Source organism: Urocitellus parryii, chromosome 4, assembly GCF_045843805.1.
Source record: "Urocitellus parryii isolate mUroPar1 chromosome 4, mUroPar1.hap1, whole genome shotgun sequence".
Taxonomy (NCBI): Eukaryota; Metazoa; Chordata; class Mammalia; order Rodentia; family Sciuridae; genus Urocitellus; species Urocitellus parryii.
Genome location: NC_135534.1, coordinates 201,395,665 through 201,418,494, shown reverse-complemented (window position 1 = coordinate 201,418,494; position 22,830 = coordinate 201,395,665). Strand labels below are relative to the sequence as shown.

The 22,830-nt window shown below is 35.5% G+C and overlaps 1 protein-coding gene across 1 annotated transcript in view; it reads left to right on the top strand.

Annotated features, from left to right (window-relative positions):
* Nucleotides 1–22,830, top strand: part of Nr6a1 (nuclear receptor subfamily 6 group A member 1) — a 210,359-nt gene that overhangs the window by 32,445 nt on the left and 155,084 nt on the right. Inside the window, exons 2-3 of the mRNA XM_077797991.1 lie at nucleotides 11,174–11,215; nucleotides 21,179–21,223. Coding sequence (XP_077654117.1) covers nucleotides 11,174–11,215; nucleotides 21,179–21,223 — 87 coding nt within the window. The remainder of the gene's footprint in view (nucleotides 1–11,173; nucleotides 11,216–21,178; nucleotides 21,224–22,830) is intronic.

The window sequence follows — 22,830 nt, the reverse complement described above, 5'->3', positions numbered from 1 at the left end:
GTTTTATTGATAGTCTTTCTTTCTTTCTTTCTTTCTTTCTTTCTTTCTTTCTTTCTTTCTTTCTTTCTTTCTTTCTTTCTTTCTTTTTCTTTCTTTCTTTCTTTCTTTCTCTCTCTCTCTCTCTCTCTCTCTCTCTCTCTCTCTCTCTCTCTCATGGCTTGCTGAGTTTTATTGATTTTCTTTCTTTCTTTCTCTCTCTCTCTCTCTCTCTCTCTCTCTCTTTTTCTTTCTTTCTTTCTTTATTGTTGTTGATAGACCTTTATTTATTTGTATTCGGTGCTGAGAATCCAACCCAGTGCCTCACAGTGCCAGACAAAAGCGCTACAGCTGAGCCACCATCCCAGCCCTTCTGTCTTTATTTGCATTCTTATTTTCATGCTTATTAGTTTGATTCAAGTGCTACTTTTGCCATTAAGTCTTTTCTGGTTTTCCCTAGAAAGAAATAAGAAGGACTGTTTGTCCTTGTATCCAATAACTTTTCTGTTTTCTCTAGCAAGTGATCACAGTCTAGGGATAACCAGATTTATTCAGCATTGTTTCCCTTTTGTAATCTAGTATAGTGCCCTGTCCATTGAAAACACTAGATTCATATTAATGGAATTTAATTTTGGAATATGGAAAGTTTGAGTATCTAAGAAAAACAGTTCTTCTCCTTAATCCTGTTTGTATAATACCCTTTGTATTTGTGGAGTGTCTTCTGTCTTAACTCATCAAATTTGAATAGTCTTAAAATTTCTTTTCAAATTATTTCACAGATATAATTAACTAGTTTTACTTCAGATTTGAAGGTTTCTGGAGCGCAAGGTAAAAGAAGTTGTATCTTTTTGTTGCCACACAATGGATTTCTGAAGTTGGTAGATGATATTGAGCTTTAGATATTAATGACCAACCTAGTATTCTGAAAGAATCCTATTTCTAAAACGATGGTAACATAAAATTCAGTGGAGAATGTCTTGCATTTTCTTTTTATTCTGTTGAGGTGTGTGTTTTAGAGTTTACTGAAATCATCTTGTTTTGAGGATTTAAAAAGTGTACATTTCTGCATATAAAAATAATAAATGTTTTTTGTTTTTGTCTTGGTGATTGAATCCAGGGATGCTTTACCACTGAGCTACATATCCTCAGTCCTTTTTTTTTTTTTTTTTTTTAATTTCAAGACAGGGTCCTGCTAAGTGCTGAGGCTCTCACTAAGTTGCTGAAGTTGGCCTCTGACTTGTGATCTTCTGTCTCAGCCTCCTGAGTTGCTGGGATTATAGGCATGCTTCATCATGCCCGGCGAAAGAGTTATACTTTTAGTCAGAAAAATTTGATGGAAGAAAAGGTAGCAGAATGCAACAGTCACTAATATGCCATTATGTAAAAACGTGAGTGTGTAACCGATGTGATTCTGCAATTTGTATTTGGGGTAAAAAAATGGGAGTTCATAACCCAATTAAGTCAAATGTATGAAAGATGATATATCATGAGCTTGGTAATGTTTTGAACAACCAATAAAAACAAACAAACAAAAAACCAAAAAAAAAAAGTAAAATCAAACAGTCTAAAAAAAAAAAAAGAAAAATTTGATGGAAGAAATTAGCCATAACATTCATGCTTAGAGATAATCATTGGGAAATGATACCAAAATGTGTTTTGTCATATATATAGGTGTTAGAATATAGCTGAACTCACTTTGAGGAATACAATTTAATGTTACACTTTAAAATATGGCATTATATGATACTGGCCCATTATAGACTCTTAATAAATACCTCATTGAATAGTTATTCCTAATTTATTCCCTTGGGGTTGAAATTTTAGGTGCTTCCAGTTGTGTCCTCTTTTCTTTATTTCTGTCCTAGATTTCTAGGGTGGATTTAAACGGACATTTAAAAGGCTTTTCATGCATCAATTTTCATATAGAGGTTTTTAAAGGAAATAAAAATAAAATAAAATTTTGCCACTTGTGGGTCATATGTACTCCTTTCTAATGAATTCCCCCCCCCCACCCCCCACCCCCGAAAGTTGGCTGGCTTCTACTGTTTCATCACACCATCTGTTGAGGACGGTATAGGACACTTTCTGAAATGACTTCCTAAGTTTTCTGACCATGTTCAAACAAACTCCTTGGCATGTGAGGAACTTCCCCCCCCACCCCCAGTTTTTGAAATGACAGCCCCCAAGAAACCAAAAACAAAACAAACAAAACAAAAAAACTTCACTCTTCCCCAATCCTGCTGGGAACATTTGAGTTTTCCAAAAGGTGCTGTTAGAAGGGATAGGGTGTACCTCAGTGGTAGAACACTTGCTTTGCCTAGCATGCCTAAGGCCCTGGGTTCAATACCCAATATTGAAAAAAAAAAAAAAAAAAAAAGGCAGCAGTTAATGGTTGCTTCTGACATGGACATCTTGGATTATTCAAGAAGAGGCTTTGCTGTCATAAGTGTGAGGATTTGGTCTTCAAAATTATGCCAAATTCCCCTCTTCTGGTTGTTGCAAAGCATGTACTATGCAAAGGTAGGGTTTTATTAGTTAAGATGTCTTCAAGTTGATTTTGATTGCTGTGTCTTTTTTTTTTCCTTATAAAGTAGTCTCTTTAAACCTATAAGATGGAAATGATAGTATCTCTTTTTTCAGTAAGAATTCACATAAAGCTTCAGGTTGATCATTGGCGTGTAGTAAAGATTCAATAAATAGCAGCTGACAGATTGTTTTATACATTTTTGTATGTATACATTTTGAAATTTCTTTAACTTTCAAGTGGAATATGAAATTATCACCAACCCCTTTTGTTCCTCCAGAGAACCAGAAATTGTAAATGAAAAATGTCAAAGATGGGCTGGGGTTGTAGCTCAGTTGGTAGAGTGCTTGCCTCATATGCACAAAGCCCTGAGTTCAATCCCCAGCACCACCAAAAAAAAAAAAAAAAAAAAAAAAAAAAAAAAGTCAAAGGCTCATCAGTATACATGCATGCAGTTTTCTGAGAAATCCCTGTACTATTTTCCCCATGGAAACACTACTGACCTCTGACTCATCAGATTGTAAATTGTTTTTTTTTTTTTTTTAAACCTTCTGATTCTGTAGCCGCAGCCTTGAATCTGTGTACTGTTTTTTTTTTTTTTATGGAATGTTTTAAAATTGAAATGTCATAATCTTTAGCTGGCTATTCTGCCTTCATCTACTTTCAAGGTTATGATTACAAAGCTAGAAGTCTGAAAAATGATATAAAAGGTGATATAGGTTGATCAGAGAGAAGTCATTAATGTTTCCATAGAAATATAGGCAGTTTTATAAACTTCATTTATGCTGAGCAAATATGTGGGCATAATAGATTTTATAATTAATACTCCTTGACACACTCCTACATCTCTGCTTTTTTTTTTTCCCTTAGATTTCATATTAAGAAAATGACATTAGGGCTGGGGCTGTTGCTCAGTGGCAAAGCACTTGCCTAGTACATATGAGGCACTGGGTTTGATCCTCAGCACCACATAAAAATTAACAAATAAAATAAAGGCATTCTGTCCATCTACAACCTCAAAAAAATTAAAAAAAAAGAAAATGACATTAGGAAAAGAACATTTTTTATTGCAGTTAAAATTTTTTTTTAGTTGTAGATAAACACAATACCTTTATGTATTTTTATGTGGTGCCAAGGATAGAACACTGTGCCTCACATGTGCTAGGCAGGCATTCTACCACTGAGCCATAATGCAAGCCCTTTATTGCAGTTTTTAAAATGTGACCTTGACATTTGTAAAGGTGGAGAAGGGGAAATATTACTTGAAGCTCTTCCAGCCAACTTTTGCTGTGTGGACTCCTGGTGCTAGGACTTTGCATTCAAAAAAATCTATTTTCTGGATCTTGAAGTATGGTTTGTCAGGTTGCCTATGAAAAACAAAACTAATGGTCCAAGTGGTGCCTCATTCCATGAGTAGAAAGGCAAGAGGCAGATGTGAATTTAATGCTCAGCCAATCCAAAGAAAAGGGTTCTTGTATTTGCTTGGGTCTGGAGCTAGCTTGTAGGCATTAACTCAGCTGTATCCCAGACTGTGGTCTGACTAGCTGATGTTACAGAAATGGAAAAAAAGAAAAAAAAAAAAAAAAGGGAAGCCACATTTCTTCTTAGCATATACCCAAGCCATGCATAGTACATAAGCCACCTAGAATGTGGAAGGGGTTGGAGGAGGACTGTAAAAATTGGGAAGAGTTCCTAGGTTTAAGGAGTTGTGGATGGCTTACCATGTTTCTTGGCTAACAACAAGAAAGCTTTTGTATTTTTTTTTAAAAACTCTGTGTGCTTTAGTTTCCTGGTTGAAATTTTAGAGCCACTGTATTGAAATAGAGTTGGGCTGGTATTATTCTACTTCCTTTGCTATATCTGTATTTTTAGTTACTATTGCCATAGGATGAAAGCCAAAAACTCATATATAGTAGTTAAAATGTCTTTATGCTAAGGCCCTGGTAGCCCTCTACTCAAATCAGATTGTCAGGTAACATTCTGCTTCTGCTGTCCATTCCTTTTACATGCTGCTTCCTCAGAATATATATGTCTCAGAAATATCCCTGTTTGTCTTGTGAATGCTTGTTTTCCTCCCCATACTCCTGACCCCATGATTACTGCTTTTTCGCTCTCACTCATATTGATCATAGCAACTGAGCACTTTCACTGACTTTAAGTGCATCATATCACTGAATCTTCATAATAGTCTACAGAAAACAAAATTGTCTCTGCGAGGTCACTTTCACAATACAATTATTAAATAATAGTTTCAGTGTTTGAATCTATTTTGCTATAAAAAATTATGGTCTTATTACTCTGTACTTGTTCATATGTCCCCATACAGTTAGTTTTTTTCAGAAATATTGTTTGATGTTTTTTCACTAGGCGTTATTATATATATATTTTTATTGTGGTAAAATATACATAGCATACAATTTACCACTTTAATTTTTTTTTTAGAGAGATAATTTTTTTTAAAAGAGAGTGAGAGGAGAGAGAGAGAGAGAGAGAGAGAGAGAGAGAGAGAGAGAGAGAGAGAATTTTTAATATTTATTTTTTAGTTCTCGGCGGACACAACATCTTTGTTGGTATGTGGTGCTGAGGATCGAACCCGTGCTGCACGCATGCCAGGCGAGTGCGCTACCGCTTGAGCCACATCCCCAGCCCCCATTTTAATTTTTTTAATGTAATTTTTTTTTAGTTGGATACAATACCTTGATTTTATTTATTTATCTGTGGTGCTGAGGATTTAACGGGCCTCAAATGTGCTAGGTGAGCGCTATACCACTGAGCCACAACCCCAGCCCTTTCTTACCATTTTAACTTTCTAAATGTACAGTATAGTTACATTATGAACATTCACATTATTGGGCTCTCCAATTATTTTGGCCTGTACTCCACTGGACTGTTTATTCTTTTGTAGTTAGTTATTCATGTTCTAGGCCCCAGGCTTGCTACAGCATGGGTAAATACTTAACATTTCTTGGAGTGAGTGACTGCATTTGCAGGCTGATGGATATATTATTCTGATAATAACTGATACAGCCATCTATAATTATAAGTCAGATAGCAAATAATTCTACCTTATACATTTCCATATTACAAACTGCAACAGAATTCAAAACAATTGACCTGATAACATCTAGAAGGATGGGTGACTTTTTAGACTTTCATTGTCCAATAGTATGATCTCTAGCCTTATGTGGCTATTTAAATTAATTAAGGGTAAAGTTAAAAATTCAGTTTCTTGGACAGTATAGCTATATAACATTTCCTTTATGGTAAAAATTTCTATTGGACAGCACTGTTCTAGACCTTTAAAGCTGAGAAACTCACTTTCTCTTTCAATTTGTTTAACTCATTGTGGTTGCAAAGTTATTTACCATCATTGTCTTTTGGAGAAACAGTTCTTCAAGCATTTACTAAGCAACCTTTCTTGGGACATGGTAACCTTCCTCAGTCCTGAGGCTACAGCTGTAGTTGGAGCTGAGACTAGATCCAGCTGAAGGAAGATAACATAGTTTCACTGGAGACCTAATTAAGATTAGGTGAGAATTGATAAAACTGATCAGAGCTGGTTGGTCCAGAAAGGATCAACATGTGACTATTGTATATCAGTAGAAATCCTGGGTAAAGTGGTTTTTGTTTGTTTGTTTGTTTGTTTGTTTGTTTTTTTAGGGGAGCCAAAAAAATAAATTTCTAGATTCTTAGGTTTTAGAGAATTCGGGTTCTAATGGGCCTGATCATGATGTGGTATAGAAAGCACAGAAGCCTGTGGGAGCATAGAAGAGGGGCACAAAACTAAACAGAGTAAATCAAAATCTTTTTTTGATGATTGGCTATTTTATTCTTGGAAGCCTGGGTTCATTTTTACTTTATTTATTTGTTTATTTTTGGGGGTACTGTGGATTGAGCCCAGGTGTGCTTTACACACTGAGTTACATCCCCAGTCCTTTTTTTTTTCTTTAAGAATTTGGGCTGGGGATATGGCTCAAGCGGTAGCGTGCTCGCCTGGCATGCGTGCGGCCCGGGTTCAATCCTCAGCACCACATACAAACAAAGATGTTGTGTCCGCCGAGAACTAAAAAAATAAATAGTAAAAAATTAAAAATAAAAAAAAAAAAAGAATTTAACCTTTATTTATTTGTTGTTGTTTATTTATTTTTATGTGGTTCTGAGGATCGAACCTAGGGACTCACCTGTCCTAGGCCAGTGCTCTACCTCTGAGACACAACTCCAGCCCCATCCCCAGTCCTTTTAATTTTTTTTTCTTGGGACCTACTCTCACTAAGTTGCTTAGGACCTTGTTAAATTGCCGAGGCTGGCATTGAACTTATAATCCTCCTGTCTTAGCCTGCCAAGTCTCTGGGAATACAGGTATGTGCCACTGTACCTGGCTTCTGGTTCACTTTAAAAAAAAAATTTTTTTTTTTAGACATTGATGGAGTTTTATTTTAATTTATTTATATGCAGTGCTGATAATAGAACTCAAGTGCCTCACACATGCTAGACAAGCACTGTACCACTCAACCACAACCCCAGCTCCCTAGTCACTTTTATATCTTACATTGAAAACAATATAAAACTTGAGGGGCTGGGGTTGTGGCTCAGTGGCAGAGTGCTTGCCTTGTACATGTGAGGCACTGGGTTTGGTTCTTAGCACCACATAAAAATAAATAAATAAAATAAAGATATTGTGTCCATGTATAACTAAAAAAATATTTAAAAAAACAATATAAAACTTGAATTGCAGTGGTTTGGGTGAAGTATTCTATCTTGCATTTAATTAAAATATTTAAATTTCAAACTTGTAGATTATTTTAATGTTTCTATGATCTTGAAACCAGTTTTCCCTCCCTTTAGAAAAGCTAAGTTCTAATTTACTGTTTCTATGAGGCTTGACCCAAACTGTGTATAGCAGGGGCAAGATTGAGGAGACCTGATCTGAGTTCTGATCTTGGAGTGGTGATTAGAGGTGGGTTTAGTTGGAGAAGATAGCATGTGCAAAGGAATGGATGCTGAAGAACATACTGAATTCAGGGAGCCTCAGTGTACTTTATTATGGATAGAGTGTACACTGTTGGTTGGGATGTGGTGAAAAGCAAGAAATAAAGTTGAAATGGTAGGCAGATTATGAAGGGGACACACACACACACACACACACACACACACACACACACACACTTATATCACCAGCCCTTTATCTTGAGACCTAGTCTCATTAAGTTGTTTAGGGCTTTGCTAAGTTGCTGAGGCTGGCATTGAATTTGCAATCTTCCTGTCTCAACTATAATGTGTGTGTGTGTGTGTGTGTAATGTGTGTTTGAATAGAATTATAGAATTTATCTTTTAAGGGTCTCATCCTAACTCTCACTTGTGGACTGCTCAATTTCAAAATATACTGAGTAACTAGGATCCAGTGCTCATTTGTCCTATACCACCTTCCTCCAGTCAGATTAAATCAAAACATTCCTTCTGGGTGTGATGGTGCATGCTTGTAATCCCAGCAATTTTGGGAGATTGAGATAGGAGGATGGACTCCCTGCTCCAAAATAAAACTTGAAAAGGGCTGAATGTAACTCAAGAAGTAGAGCATCCCTGGGTTCAATGCCCAGTACTGTGGTAATTAATAAATGAATACATATAAAACATTCCTTGAGTTAACATTGATTTCAATTTTTAAGATACATTATAAAGCATAGTTTAGCTATTGTTTTAGGCCTGAATTTGTTGATGGGCATGACCCATAGCCTTTATTTGTTTACATTTGGAAAAAGTTACTCAAAAGTTTTAACTGTTTCTCCTAAGTAGTTTTGTAGTTAAAAAAAAAAAAAAATCAGTGACTCAGATTAATCTGTCACTGTAGCCAGTCACAGTCTAAGGAGTCATTGGTCTTTTTGTCAGATGCCTATTAGGAGAAACTTGTCAATTGAACCTTCTCTTGTATTAAAGAGGGTTCCTTAACTTCAATGCATTCATTGATCACTTACATATACTCACCAAATCATAGCAGATAAACATGATGGCTATTTTTAATCCCCATTTCAGGAGGTAGGTTTAGGGTGGTTAATTAAACAGTGGCAAATCACACAGTGGCAAATCGCACTGTAGCTTCAGATATCTTGTGTGTACAATGAATTCATGATATTTTAGGAATATATTTGTGTTTCTTGTTGGAAAGCAATTTAGGGTCCCAGCTAGAGACCATGGATTTGTGATAATATTTTCTAATATGTTTAATGTAGTGTATTCTGTGAAGCAGATGGCATTGGGGGGATATTTTATATGCTTATTGGGATTAGGTGTCTGCTTTCTACTGAATAATTGATACTTTTTGCCTTTGAATTGAACCTACCTGAAGAAGTCCACTTGGGATTATGTCTAGCAGTGGTTTGCATCCTTTTAGGAACAAAGAATTTTGCTAGCTAGACCTGGTTGCTGAAGTCTGGGTAGATTCTGCTTGGGAATGGTAACCAAATCTGCCCATTGCACTGATTTAGAAATGTGTGGTTTGTAGGTAGAATTATGTTGTTTTCTATAAAAATCAGAGATATTCTTAGCTGATTGTCTCAGGATGAGATGGTGGAAATGTGGACATCAGTTACCGAGTTCCATAATTAGAACATTTTGTGACTCTTGAAGAAATTTATTTCGGGTAAAATATAGAGACCTTTCCTCAGGGAGTAGCAAACATCTTGAATCATCACATCAAATAGTTTTAAAGCTGAAAATATAAAAACAGGTTTTAAGGATTAGAGCAGTTACCTAAGGTGACATTATTAGGGTTCCATTCAATGTCATGAATGGCTCAGTAGTTGCCCTTTTATGATGAATACTTTGTCCCCACAGTCACAGCATCAAATTGAATGGATCCCTAGGAATTAGTTAGCAGTAGCTCACATATGTTGAGCTCTGTAAGTACTGTGCAAAGTCTTTACATGCACTATCTCATTTAATCCTTTTAATACCCGTATGAGATAGCTGCTGTTGTCAATCCCAGTTTATAGGAAGGATAGGGTCAGTCATATGGATGTGGGAGTGGAAGTCTCCAAAGAAAAATTAGGGTGCCATTAACAGAAGGAGGGAATGATTGCTAGGCAGATTAAAGCAATAGATGTCATTATTATCAATAATGAGCATTATTAGTATTTTTTTTGTTTTTGAGTTACCTTCTCTTTATGATCAGTCTAGTTGCTTTGAGTTCAGAATGCTTCAGAAGGAACATTAAGCTTTGTCCTTTGTTGATATTTCTAATATAGATGTTTTATTTAGGGTTGGGGTGATAGCTCAGTTGGTAGGGTGCTTATCTTATATCCACAAGGGTTCAATGCCCAGCACCACAAAAAAATGAAAGAAAAAAAATTACTATGACATAGATGTTTTATTTAATGTCTATAATCTGAGGCCCATAGTAGGCAGTGACTTGCCTCAGGTCATATAACTAAAAGTGGCTGGAGTTGGGGGTGGTATCTGTCTTTCCCATTGTCCTTTCATGCCTTCCCGTGATATCACTCTGTTTTTAGGTCAGTTATGGATTAGGAGAATGTGTATTCTCTGTTTTGATTCTGGCAGGATATTGAGTATTCAGTGAACGTGTAAATGATGAGTTAGTTATTTCCTCATTGCCAGGTGCTGTGTCCGAATGTTTATCCTTCCCAAACTTGAATACATAAATTGAAATTCTTTTTTTTTTTAAATTTTGGTTGTAGATGGACACAATGCCTTTATTTTATTTATTTATTTTTATGTGGTACTGAGGATTGAACCCAGTGTCTCACACATGCTAGGCAAGCACTCTACCACTGAGCTACAACCCCAGTTCCCTCTTTTTTTTTTTAGTGCTGAGATTGAATTCAGTCATGTGCTCTACTATTGAGGTACATCTCCAGTTCCTGAATAAATCAATAGATGATAGGCACCATGTTTTCATTTTGTACTGAGCCGGCTTTTCAAATTATAAAGGCAGGACCTGGGACAGGGATCCTGTCATTAACCCAATCTAGTTTATAGTATTTTGTTATAGCAGCCTGAGTGGACTAAGATACCTGGAATCTCTCCAGGGATCTTCAAATTTCCATTATTTGTATGTAGAGAGACTTTAAAATGGCTCTGAGATGAGCTTTCCCAGGCTTCTCAGCTTTTCTCAGCAGCTTTAGAACTTTGGAGTTTCACATTCAGTCTCCTTTTTCAGGCCTTCCATACGCTGTCCAGGCTGCCTCATTCTTTGCCACTCAGATATACCTCTAGCTTAAACAGTGCACTTACTATGGAAGAATTGCATCCATGTGTATATATGGGTCAAATTTTCAGCATCTGTGAAAATTTTAAATAAAATTATTTTGTTTGATATTTGTTAGCTCTTCTTTCTTTGGGAGAGAATTTTTTTTTTTTTTTAAAGTAGAACATTACAGGTCTGAAATGAAGTGTAACTTTCCTATGTGTTTTTATTCTAACAGACATTGGCATGCTTACTCATAATTACTTGTGCTACTGCTTATTGAGCTCCTACTGTGTGATAAGTTGTGCTTAGCATTTTATATTGCTATTTCCCTAATCCTCTTTGCAACTGTGTAGTAAGTGCTGTTTTCTCCATTCTGAATTTTCCCCCCACTTTGATAATAGTTCATATTTGAAGTTAGCTTACAATAATTCACGAATCATAATGTTTTTTTTCCTGTTCTTTCTCTTCAGGTTTCTGTCAGGATGAGTTGTCAGAGCTTGATCCAGGCACTAGTAAGTTCCAATTGTTACCCAATGTTTGTTGGTAAGGAAAGGATGTGTGTGTATGCTTTTAAATGTATAACTTAATATGTCATTGATAAACCTTCTATAGTTTGACTCTCAATTTGTAATTATGGGAATGACATTCTGTATTTTCTAATGATGACTTTTCTTTTCCATATATATATATTTTAAAAATATTTATTATTTATTTTAGGTGTAGTTGGACACAACACAATGCTTTCTATGAAATGAATAGATCCTGGCTATCCATATATTGTTTGATAGCTAGGATCTATTCATTTCATAGAAAGTTGGTTTGCTTCAAGTTTCTACTTAACACTAATCTCCTTGTTCTGTTCCTCATCCTCCTATGTCACTGGCAACAACAACAAAAATGTATGCATTCTTATGTGCACATCTCAACCATATATCACAACTCAACTCTTTTCTAAAATATTGACTAGTTTTGACAGTTTATTTCAAAGAAAGATTATTTGTCATTTAAAAATTTATAATTGATAACTTTGTACCAGTTTAATTTGTAAAGCATTTGCATCTACATTCTTCAGGTTTAAGAGTGACCATTTCAAGATCTAATTAAATGATGATCAAAGATAATCATTTGTGTTTTTCATGCTACCAAAATGTACCACACAGTATTTTGGTAGTTCTGGGATATGGTATATAATTGTTAGAAATAAACACGAGCAAATCCACTGTGTATGGATATTTTGCTATATGAGAAAAGGTTAAATGATGATTTAGAGTAAGACTTCATGAGATTGTCTAGAGTTATTTCTGGTGCTAGAACTTTTTAAAGGTAATGGGGTCATTTGTCACCAGTCTGCTATTAAGGTAAGTGATAAAGTGGACCTTATACCATCCTGGCTATACCAGCTCTGAGAGTATATGGACTTTTCATATTTTCCCACGTACCTTTGTATTATAAATATCCATGTTTGTTCAACTATTCTGAAACAAAATAAGTCCTGTGGTACGTATCAAACAACAGGAAACAAAATTTGTCTTTTTGGAAGTCATAAAGTTCAGAATCCTTACTTTTTAAAATTTTTTTGGTGAGGGGGCAGTACTGGGGATTGAACCTAGTGAACCTTCACACATGCTATGTAAGCATTTTACAACTGAGTTACATTCCAAGCCCTTTTAAATTTATTTTGAGATAGGATCTTTTTTTTTAAAGAGAGAGAGGGGGGGACAGAGAGAGAGAGAGAGAATTTTAACATTTTATTTTTATTTTTTCTTAGTTCTCGGCAGACACAACATCTTTGTTGGTATGTGGTGCTGCTGAGGATGGAACCCGGGTCGCACGCATGCTAGGCGAGCGCCATACCGCTTGAGCCACATCCACAAGCTCCGAGATAGGATCTTGATAAGTTGCCTAGGCTGGCCTTGAATTTGTGTTCTTTCTGCCTCAGCCTCCCAAGAAGCTGGAAAATATAGGCATGTGTCATGGTGCCTAGCTCAGTATTAGTTCTGTAATAGGTCATATATCCCCAGTATGCCAGTAACTGTGGGTAAATACATTACTTTCTTTCTGTCCTTCTCTTTCGAATAGCCTTAATAGGAGGAGGAAAAGGTAAATTCAGTTATTTTCTTGAGTCATTGTCCTTTCCTAGAAGAATTTTTGAGTGCTAGGAAGGATGTTGAGATACTATGTGATATTTCAGAAAATCATATATAAAACATACTAAATAAATTGAAAATTCATTTTATTAAACACTGTGTGTTCTCTTTGCTTCAGGCCCCATTCTAGGCTCAAGGGTTGTACAAGTGATGAGCTCCTGCCCTCATTTTTGATAGTCTTATGAAATATTTGAGAAGAGACTTTTCAAACCTTGAATTTAGGACATAGTACCCAAATTTATTTTCATTTTATGCACCTAGGAGCAACTGAAAGTAGCTCCTGCTATTTTCTGAGAAAGATCCTTGATCTCATAAAGATTATTGTTGAATTATTCTGCTTTCTGAGCCCAAGCATTTTTTTTGCTTCATTTAACATTTCTGTTTACAATTCCCAGCTAAATATGCTGATTTATAGACCTCTCCATTCCATGAGAAGGATATAATTTTATATATCAATTTAGAATGAAAGTCACCAAAAGTATCACTTTAAAAAAGTATTTAGTGTATGTGGGTGGTATTCTCAGTAATTCTTAAGTTTTTATCTTGGTGAAATTAGTATTTTTTATTCTTTCTCTTTGAAGAAATACATAAAGATCTTATTAACAATAAATAGGCAAAAATAAAATTTTATTGTCTTGGGGTACAATTAGGCATGCATTTTTTACGGGGGTGGGGGGTACCAGGGATTGAACCCAGATGTGCTTAACAAACTCTGAGCCACATCCCCAGGCCGTTTTAATATTTATTTTAATATTTTATTTACAGACCGGGTCTCACTGAGTTGCTTAAGACCTCGCTAAATTGCTCAGGTTGGCTTTGATCTCATGATCCTCTTGCCTCAGCCTCCTGAGCTGTTAAGATTACAGGCACGTGCCACTGTGCCTAGCTTGACATGCTTACCTTGTGAAGTTACAGGAAGCCTCAAAACTGAAATGGACTGTGTATGTTGTATTAAATTGATTATGGTTTTAGATACTGCAAATTCTGTAGATTTGGACTGGGAAGGAATAACATTTGCTAATACCTCATGACTTTCGCACATTAAATTGAGAATAATAGGGATTTTTTTGTTGTTGTTGTATTTTTGGAATTTGGAGCCTCATTTTCTACCCCCTTTCCAAATTCCTTGTAGGGAAGCCTGTTCACACTTGCCTATTTTGTAATAGGAAATATTTTGCTGCTAATTTCCAGCTGTGCTTGGCAGTGGTTATACATGGAGATTTGGGATAACATGTTGTATGTGTTGAAACAACTACTAACTTGGTCCAATTCAAGTGTGTGTGTGTGTGTGTGTGTGTGTATAATTTTTTTTTAAAACCTTTTCTGTAGTTGAGCAGATGGAAAGCTATGTTTGGAATATGGGCAGCTGTTCACACTCTGGCTGCTTTCCTATGATTCCTGGGCTTCCTGGAGTCCAATGTTATGGCACAGGTTCAGGCTAAGTTCATTTCTACAAGAAATGTCCCTATACACCGTGTCCATTAGCATAAGCTAGGGACAAGGGCAGTCAAAGGTCAAGAGAAGTTCAAAACAGCATAACCTTTCTGTGCTTCTGTTTCCAAATAACCCCCAGTCTGGCTTGCTCCCCCAGTTTTTTCCTCAGCCATCATGTTTACCGTGTAGTTGTAAAACTCAAGAGAACAAGGACTGACTTGATACAAGGGAAGTTAAAGAATAGAAGTCATTGTTACTTAAAACAGGAGAAATAATTGATTTATGTTTGGAGGCCAATTAAGCTATAAAACAGGAACAGTAAATCGACCTGTGACTTCACAACAGCTCCTGTTCTGATTTCTGTTCCACAGACAAGGGGCTCCCCAATAAAGACTGTCAGCTTTTTAGGCTAAATTATTAATTCCTTTCATGCCTCTCTCAGGGATTGTAAACAGTACATAATACAGGGAAACAATTGGTACTGTTCACTTATTGGGCAGATAGAGGGTCAAAGGGTAAATAGTTGGATTAGCAACAGCTGTCTTTCTAGTCTCTAGTCAAACTTTTGTTTTATTATATATATCAGCAAAGTTATTCCCTAATTTTTTTACTTGTGTGCAATGAAATCCATTTCTCTTCTTGCAATATCCTAAAATGATTACACAGAGAGTAGACACTGGACAAAATTGAAAATTCTTATTTTAATTCAACTTCCAAAGTTAAAGATGAATATTCTTTTTGAAATGTGTTATGTTGTCTGATGTTTACAGGATACTATCCTAAGGAAAGCAACCACTTGAAGTTAGCTAGGATCTTTTTAACTGTTCTTTTGCCATCTGGTTGAGGATTTTAGTGCAGTTTAATTAAAGGAAAGTAATTGCCTTTGTAGAATAATATATGTTCTTTCTGGAAACACTAAAAGTAAAATGTAAGCATCCTTAATCCCACCACCTAGAGGTAACCAGTATTTCTCATCTCACAGTATGTCCTTCCAGTTTGTATCTGAGCTCTCTTTTTCATGATTAAGAATCATACTATAAATGCAGTTTTGTATCCTGTTTGTTTTTCCACTTAGGAGACCATTGTCTGAAGTCTTGAAACATTTTTTTCACAAATATTTTTAATGGCAGGATAATTTTTCATTGAAACTGAATAGCTTTACCATGATGTACTTACCATTTTCCATTCTTGGATATTTAAATTGTTTCTCCTTTTTCGGACATTATATGTAATGCCATAGTGAACAGTTTGTTTCAGAGTTTTTCTCCTGCATTTCAAAAATGAGTGCTTTAGCTTTTTATATAAGCAAAAACTTCTGAATTAGGATCATGAACTATGGCTCAAGATTGCTTGGATTCAATGTGGCTTCAATATTTATTAACTCTGCATTCTTGGTTATGTTATTTAATTTCTCTGTGTCTTGTTTTTTTTATCTATAAAATGGGGACAGTAAAAGTTTATTTCTATTTTATTAGGGCTTTAGTATGGATTAAATGAAGTAATATATATAAAGGGTTTGGAACAATTCTTGGCAAATGGTAAAGACTATTAAGCATATGCTATTCTAAGCTATGTAGTATAGTGTTGAAATTCTCAGTCTGTAGTAATGGGCTATTGTAACTGCATTTTATTCAGTTAAACTAGTCTGTATTCCAGTTATCGGCAGGTATAAATTACTGTTTCAAGTAAATAGTTCAGTCATAGGAACAGAGCCCATGCACTTTTAACCATTTTGGCGAAGGTTTTTCTTTAGTATCTGGTTAGTTGTTACAGGGTTTGGCTTCCAACTAGTGGCAGATAACCTTCCAAATGCCCATCTGCAAACTCATTTTATCTTTAGGAGATTAAAGAAGTTACTCTCTACTTGGCTGGCTAGCTGGCTTGCTTATTTATTTATTCATCCATTCATTCTGGGGATTAAACCTAGGATGTTTTACCACTGAGCTACATTCTCAGCTCTTTTTTATTTTGAGACAGGGTCTTGCTAAGTTGCTGAGGTTGCTCTTGAACTTTCAGTCCTCCTGCTTTAGCCTCCCAATTCACTGACACAGGCATGGATCACTGCATATTTAAAAGAAGTACTCAGATTATGTATTTTCTCTTTGGTTAATAGCAAAGTGTAATAGAAGTATGCTGAGGAAAGGATTTGTACAATTAAAAATCTGACTGTTACCATTTAAAAAACACTATATATTTGGGATTCTTGCTGATCCAGACTTTAAAAAGCAAAATATATTCTAATAAAGAACCTAGATAAATAAGCCTTTTGAAAGACATGTGGGGATGTAACTTAGTGATAGAGTGATTGCCTAGCATGTGCGAGGCCCTGGGTTCAATCCCCAGCACTGCCAAAGAAAAGAGAGACTTGAAAGTTTAATCATTGCCCTTTTTTGCTGTACCAAGCAAGGATGGTGATAGTGGAATAAATGAGTAAAATTTAAAAAAACAAAATAAAACAACAACAAAACAGGCTCATATTAAGATAGCCTGTCACCACCAACTTGCTCACTTTGCATTCAACTGTCAAGTATGTTGGGATCCCAAGGAGATTCTTTTGCATCCATACATTCAAGTATAGTGTACCCATATGTACTAGCTAGAATTCCTGAATTCTGTTCCATCTCCTATTGGGTGTATTCATAGTTATCAAACTGCTACAATTTTTGGCTTCAGCAAGTAGTTCATGTAGGTTCAAGTATTGTTGTAGAGAATGAACTTAAGACTGAATGTTAGATATCAAAGAGGGAAAGGGAATTACCATTTATTGGGTAGAATTTATGTGCCAGGTACTTTGCATATGTTCAGTAGTTGTGAGAAGGGTTAATACCTAAGAAGCTATCTAATTTCAGGTTCAGTTTTTTAGTACCTGTCCATTTAACACAGTTACTGTTATTTTTTCCCTCCCTAATTTGTATGCCAAACTGCTGTTCCTACCCTCAAGGGACTGGTTTAGTCAGGAAGGACAACACAAAAGTTGATATGGCTTTTGCTACAGAGTAGTAAAAGTATTACACATATAATACTTAACATGAGTTTCTTCATTAAGCGCTCATAAAACCTGTTTAAAAAAACACTATCCTGGGCTGAGGTTGTGACTCAGTGGTGGAGCACTTAACTAGCAAGTGTGAGGCACTGGGTTTGAGTCTCAGTACCACATATAAATAAATAAAAGGTATTGTGTCCATCTACAACTAAAAATATTTAAAAAGAAAAAGAAAAAAGACACTATTTTACCAGATGAGAGTTGTGAGGCCTAAACAGGTTTTTAAATGTCTGTAGTTCTCTTGTTGATTGTGACAAATCTCAGATGCCAATGGTGGAAGACTTTAAGGAAGTATAATGATTTCTAATATATATAGTAGGGCTTTTTTATTTTTTAAAAACTAGTATTTTATTTATTTATTTTTATGTGGTGCTGAGGCTCGAACCCAGTGCCTTGCATGTTCTGGGCGAGCACTCTACAGCTAAGCCACAACCCCAGCCCCATATAGTGGGGCTTTTATGTACAGAAGAATAATTTAGGTTATTTTATTTTCAAAGTAATATTTGAGTCAGACATGGTGGCATAAGCCTGTAATCTCAGTGATTTGGGAGACTGAAGCAAGAGGATCTCGAGTTCTAAGCCAGCCTCAGCAACTTAGGCTCTGTCTCCAAAAATGAAAAAGTCTGGGTCTGTAGCTCATTGGTTAAGCACCCCTTAGTTTAATCCCTAGTGCCCCTGCCCCCCAAAAATATCATTTAGGCATCTTTTGCATATATTAGGATGATTTGGGATATGAAGTGAAATAATTCACTATGCAGTAGATCCCAAAGAAATATCTTTTGTGGCTCAGGTACAGTATTATTTCATCAGTTATCAGACAGATTCTTTCCTGAAGATAAATTCACAAATATGCCTTATTTCTCTTCTTCTGTCTCCCTTTCTCCATAGTATTCATAACAGTTCAGTAGCCTGGTTCTAAAACTTCACCTGAATCTGCTGCATTGTTGCTAGATCAAGTCTCCTGAATGTGTCCTTTGCTGGGGAGTTCCCCTCTGATAAGGATTCTTTTGAAAAGGGTGGGGGCAGTATGAGACCCAGAGCTTGAGCTGAACTCTCATCCCCTTAACCTCTGCCCCTATTTCAGAGTTTATACTGACTTGGTAGGGACTCTGTATAGAGCCAAGAGTTCAGCACTTGTTTACAATTGATGGAAAGATAGTTGTATTCAAAGGCGGTTGTTGGGTCCTTGGATAGTCATGGATGTCTGCCACTATCTCTGGTCGGTGCAGGGAATGCTTGAACATCTAAGACTGGAGATTTGTAATGGATGACTAAGAAGGAATGAAAAGAAACTCTGATGCTAGATAGGTTGTAGCAGTTGTTTTTTCTGTGGGAGCAGAAAAGAGAGATCAGAGAATCTTATAAACCTTTATTTCATAAACAAAAAAGCTGAAATTGGTTGCTTAGATTGAAAATTTCTTGTATTGGGCAAATATATCAGTAGTGGAAGGATACCCTAGATCAAAGCTACCCTTTTCCAAATTATGCATAGTTTTATAAATCAGCATTTTCTTTAAAAAAATCTTGTGGTGCTCTAAGTAAGCTGAGAGTACAGCAACGTAGTCCTTATGAATTTTTTTCCCCCTTTAAGTTTCTGGGGGATCAAATTCATGGCTTCATTCATACCAGGCAAGTGCTCTACCACTGAGTTATACCTTACCCCTCACAGGTTAGTCTTTACATGATTTTTCTGGGTACACTGCAGCTTCTGTACCTGAAGTAGTTTTGTAAATGAATATGAAAGAAAAGATAAGCTTCTTTCTTGGAAGATTGTTAATAGTCACTGTGAACCAAAATTGAACATACTTTTTGGTAAACATAGGAAAAGATAAACTATAGAATATTAAGATTCAAAATGAGAATATGGTGTTATAACCTTTTCTTCTGTCAGCACAAAATTCAACATGCTGAGTATGGTCTGCCCTATAGATAGATTTTTGTCTCACCTGCAGGATGTTTATTTTTAGTTTTTATTTATTTTTAGATTTTTATTTTAGTTGTTGGACACAATACCTTTATTTTATTTATTTATGTGGTGCTGAAGATTGAACCCAATGCCTTACATGTGCAAGGCAAGCGCACTACCACTGAGCTTAATAGTCAGCATATCCTCTTCCAGACTAAAACTTGTCCTCCACGCTATTTAATTACTTCCCTATTAAACTATCACACATCCCCAGCCCAGGATATTTAAATGAAAGCATGTTAGTTGTCAAAACTTGCAGGGATTTTATAAAAATTTAGATTTCTGGTTTTCTTGATAAATTGAATATCTAATATTGAGCTTGGATTTCTATGTGGAATCCATTGCTGAAACAGAGTGGTGTAATGTCTGTCCTCTTTAGATAAGCATGTACTCTCAGGTTTGTCACAGACCCATGTGGCATCCTGAAGTTTCCTGCTAGTTGTCCACAGACATTTAAGTTTATAACACCTATGTTAAAGAATGAAAAATTTTAGGGCTGATGAGAGTTTAGGAAAATGGAAACTCTTATAAGTGTAATCTAATAATATCTATCAAAACTGATATTGTGCATGTTCTTTTGCAGTTAACAGTTTAAAATTTAAAAATAAAAAATTTAAAATTACAAATTTAGCAGTTTATTCTAGAAATTAATTCTAAAGAAATGGTAGTTATATTCAACAGATACTTCTTTCAGCATTTATAGTAGTAAAAATATTTGGAAACAACTCAAAAGTTAAATAGGGGAGTAATTAAACAGTGTGAAGGACAAGTTTTAGTCTGGAAGAGGATATGCTGAACTGTTAACAGTGGTATCTTTAGAAAAATTGGATTACAGGGAAACTCAGTATCTTTGTAATTTCATTTTAAAAAAAGAATTATTAAGGAAAAATACATATTTTTTAAAAAACTTTAATTCTCATTTCATGTGCCAAGTTTTCAAGGCACTTCTCTCTGCCAAATTGAGCCACTCAGGCTCTAGCTTCTTACTTAGAGTGCAGGTTTTACAATCAGAGTTATCTTTTTTTTCTTGTACTGAGGATTGAACCCAGGAGTGCTTTACTATTGAGCCTCATCCTCAGCCCCTTCTATTTTTTATTTTGAGACAGGGTCTCACTAAGTTGCTTAGGGCCTTGCTAAATTGCTGAGGCTGGCTTTGAACTCTCGATCCTCCTATCTCAGTCTCCATTGCCTCAGTCTCCAGAGTCAAGGATTACAGGCATGTGCCACCACACCCAGCACAGAGTTATCTTATGAAGTTGCTCTAAGGAATGGATATCAGTGCCCTCAAGTAGCAGAAAGTATCTTGAAATCCAAGAACAGAGTGTATGCCTAGAGTAGCATTTTAGGCTTCTTTTTGAAGCTCTACCTCTTCCACTTACCAATCAAGCCATCAGATTTGCTAAGCCAGGAGGATTGAGATAGTACTGTCAAGAATGAAGGGAGCTTCTCAGTAACTTCTTATATGAATCTGGCTGTCCTGACAGTTACAGGGTTAATTGCTGAAAGTAACTCTACTAGATTGTGACCCCACTGGAACACCTGGTGTGTGGCACAGTGGAAAAACATGAGTGAAAGTTTGCATCCTGGTATAACTGCTTCTTTGCTGAGTAACCATAGCAACCTCTATTTTTTCATCCCTAAAACAGTAATAATCTCTGTTAGGGGTTGTTTTAAAAAACAAATAAGATCATATATGTTAATTACCCAGCATTTAGCTGCTATAGTCATCCCTGCATCTTTTTTCTTCTCTTAAATAGAGAACAGAAATTTGTAGCTTTTGTTAACATTTAATGATCGTTTACTGTATGCTTACATTATTAAAACATCTCATTTACCCTTCCTGGCAGCTCTGTGAGGTTATTCTCTTGTTTTCTCCATTTTACAGATGAGGAAACTGACAGTTTAACACTTGGCCAAGGTCACACAGCCGGTAAGTGGCAGAGCTGAACTCTGTGTGATCCCAAAGCCTGGGTCCTTTTTATCTTTTTTTTAAAAAAAAGTTGAGGTATAGATTTACAAACAATGAAACACAGATCTAAAGTATAAAATTAAATCAATTTTCACAAATGTGTGTACCTTGTAATCCACATTCGATCGAGGTAAGAACATTTACACCCCTTCAGAAAATTCCATTATGTTTTTTCCAAGTTGACCCCCAACTCTCTATCCCAAAAAGTAAAAACTTCTGATTTTTGTCATGTTAGATTGGTTTTGCCTGTTCTAAAATGTTACATGCATAGAATCAAACAACACTTGCTCTTTTGTGCTTTTATTTTTGAGACTTAATCCGTGATGCAGGGGTATTAATAGTTTTTTTTTTTTTTTTTAACTGTTTTTTTTTTAACTGTGGTATTCCATTGACTGTGTCACAATTTATCTGTTCATCTGTTTATATCTGGGCTGTTTTTACTTTTCAGCTACTACAAATAAATTGGTTATAAAATTTTTGTACAAGATTTTTATGGATGTATATTTTTATTTCTCTTGGACATACTTTAGGGATTGTTTGGTAACGTGATAGGTGTTTTTTTTTTTTTTTTTTTTCTTGTTTTGGGGATTGAATCCAGGAGTGCTTTGACACTAAGCTACACCCTCAGCCCTTTTTATTTTAAGACAGAGTCTTGGTAAATTGCTTAGTGCCTCGCTAAATTAATGAGACTGACCTCAAACTTGGTGATTCTTCTGTTTTATCCTCTGGAGTGCACCTAGTTGTATGTAAACCTTTTTGTGAAATTGTCAAACAGTTTTCCAAAATGTTTACACATTTTACAGTTCCAATAGTGTATGAGTTCCAGTTGCAGATATTTGCAAGCATCTAGTGTTGTTAGTCTTTTTAATTTTAGTAATTTTAGTGAGCATTTTTATAAAGGGATTGATGTGGTTTTAATTTTCATTTCCTCAGTGATTAATTGTGTTGGTCACTTTTTAATGTATTTACTGGTTATTCATATATTATCTTTTTGGTGTCTTTCCAAGTTTTTGACCATTAAAAAATTGTGTTTTTTAAAATTCATTTATTGAGTTCTAGGTGTTTTTATTCTGGATACAAGTCCATCATCAGAGATGTGTATTGTGAATATTTTCTATTAATCTGTGGCTTTCCTTTTAACATGTTTTATAGTGAGCTGAACAGTTAGGGTTTTATGAAATCCAGCTTATGATTAATGTTTTCTGTGTCTTTCCTAAGAAATCTTGGCCTAACCTGAGGTTGCAAAGATATTCTATGTTCCAGAAATTTTATGGTTTTAGTGTTTATACTAATCTATCTTAAATTAATTTTTTTGTGTCTTATTAAATAGAAATCAAAATCTTGGGGCTGGGGTTGTGGCTCAGTGGTAGAGCGCTTGCCTAGCACTTGTTGAGGCATTGCGTTCAATTCTCAACACCACATAAAAATGAAATAAAAATATTGTGTCCACCTACAACTAAGAAATAAATATTAAAAAAAATCAATCTTTTTTGTGTGAATAAAAATACTGTCTTAATATTTTGATGCTTTTGTTGAAAATAATTTGAGTCTACTTAAATAGATATTAT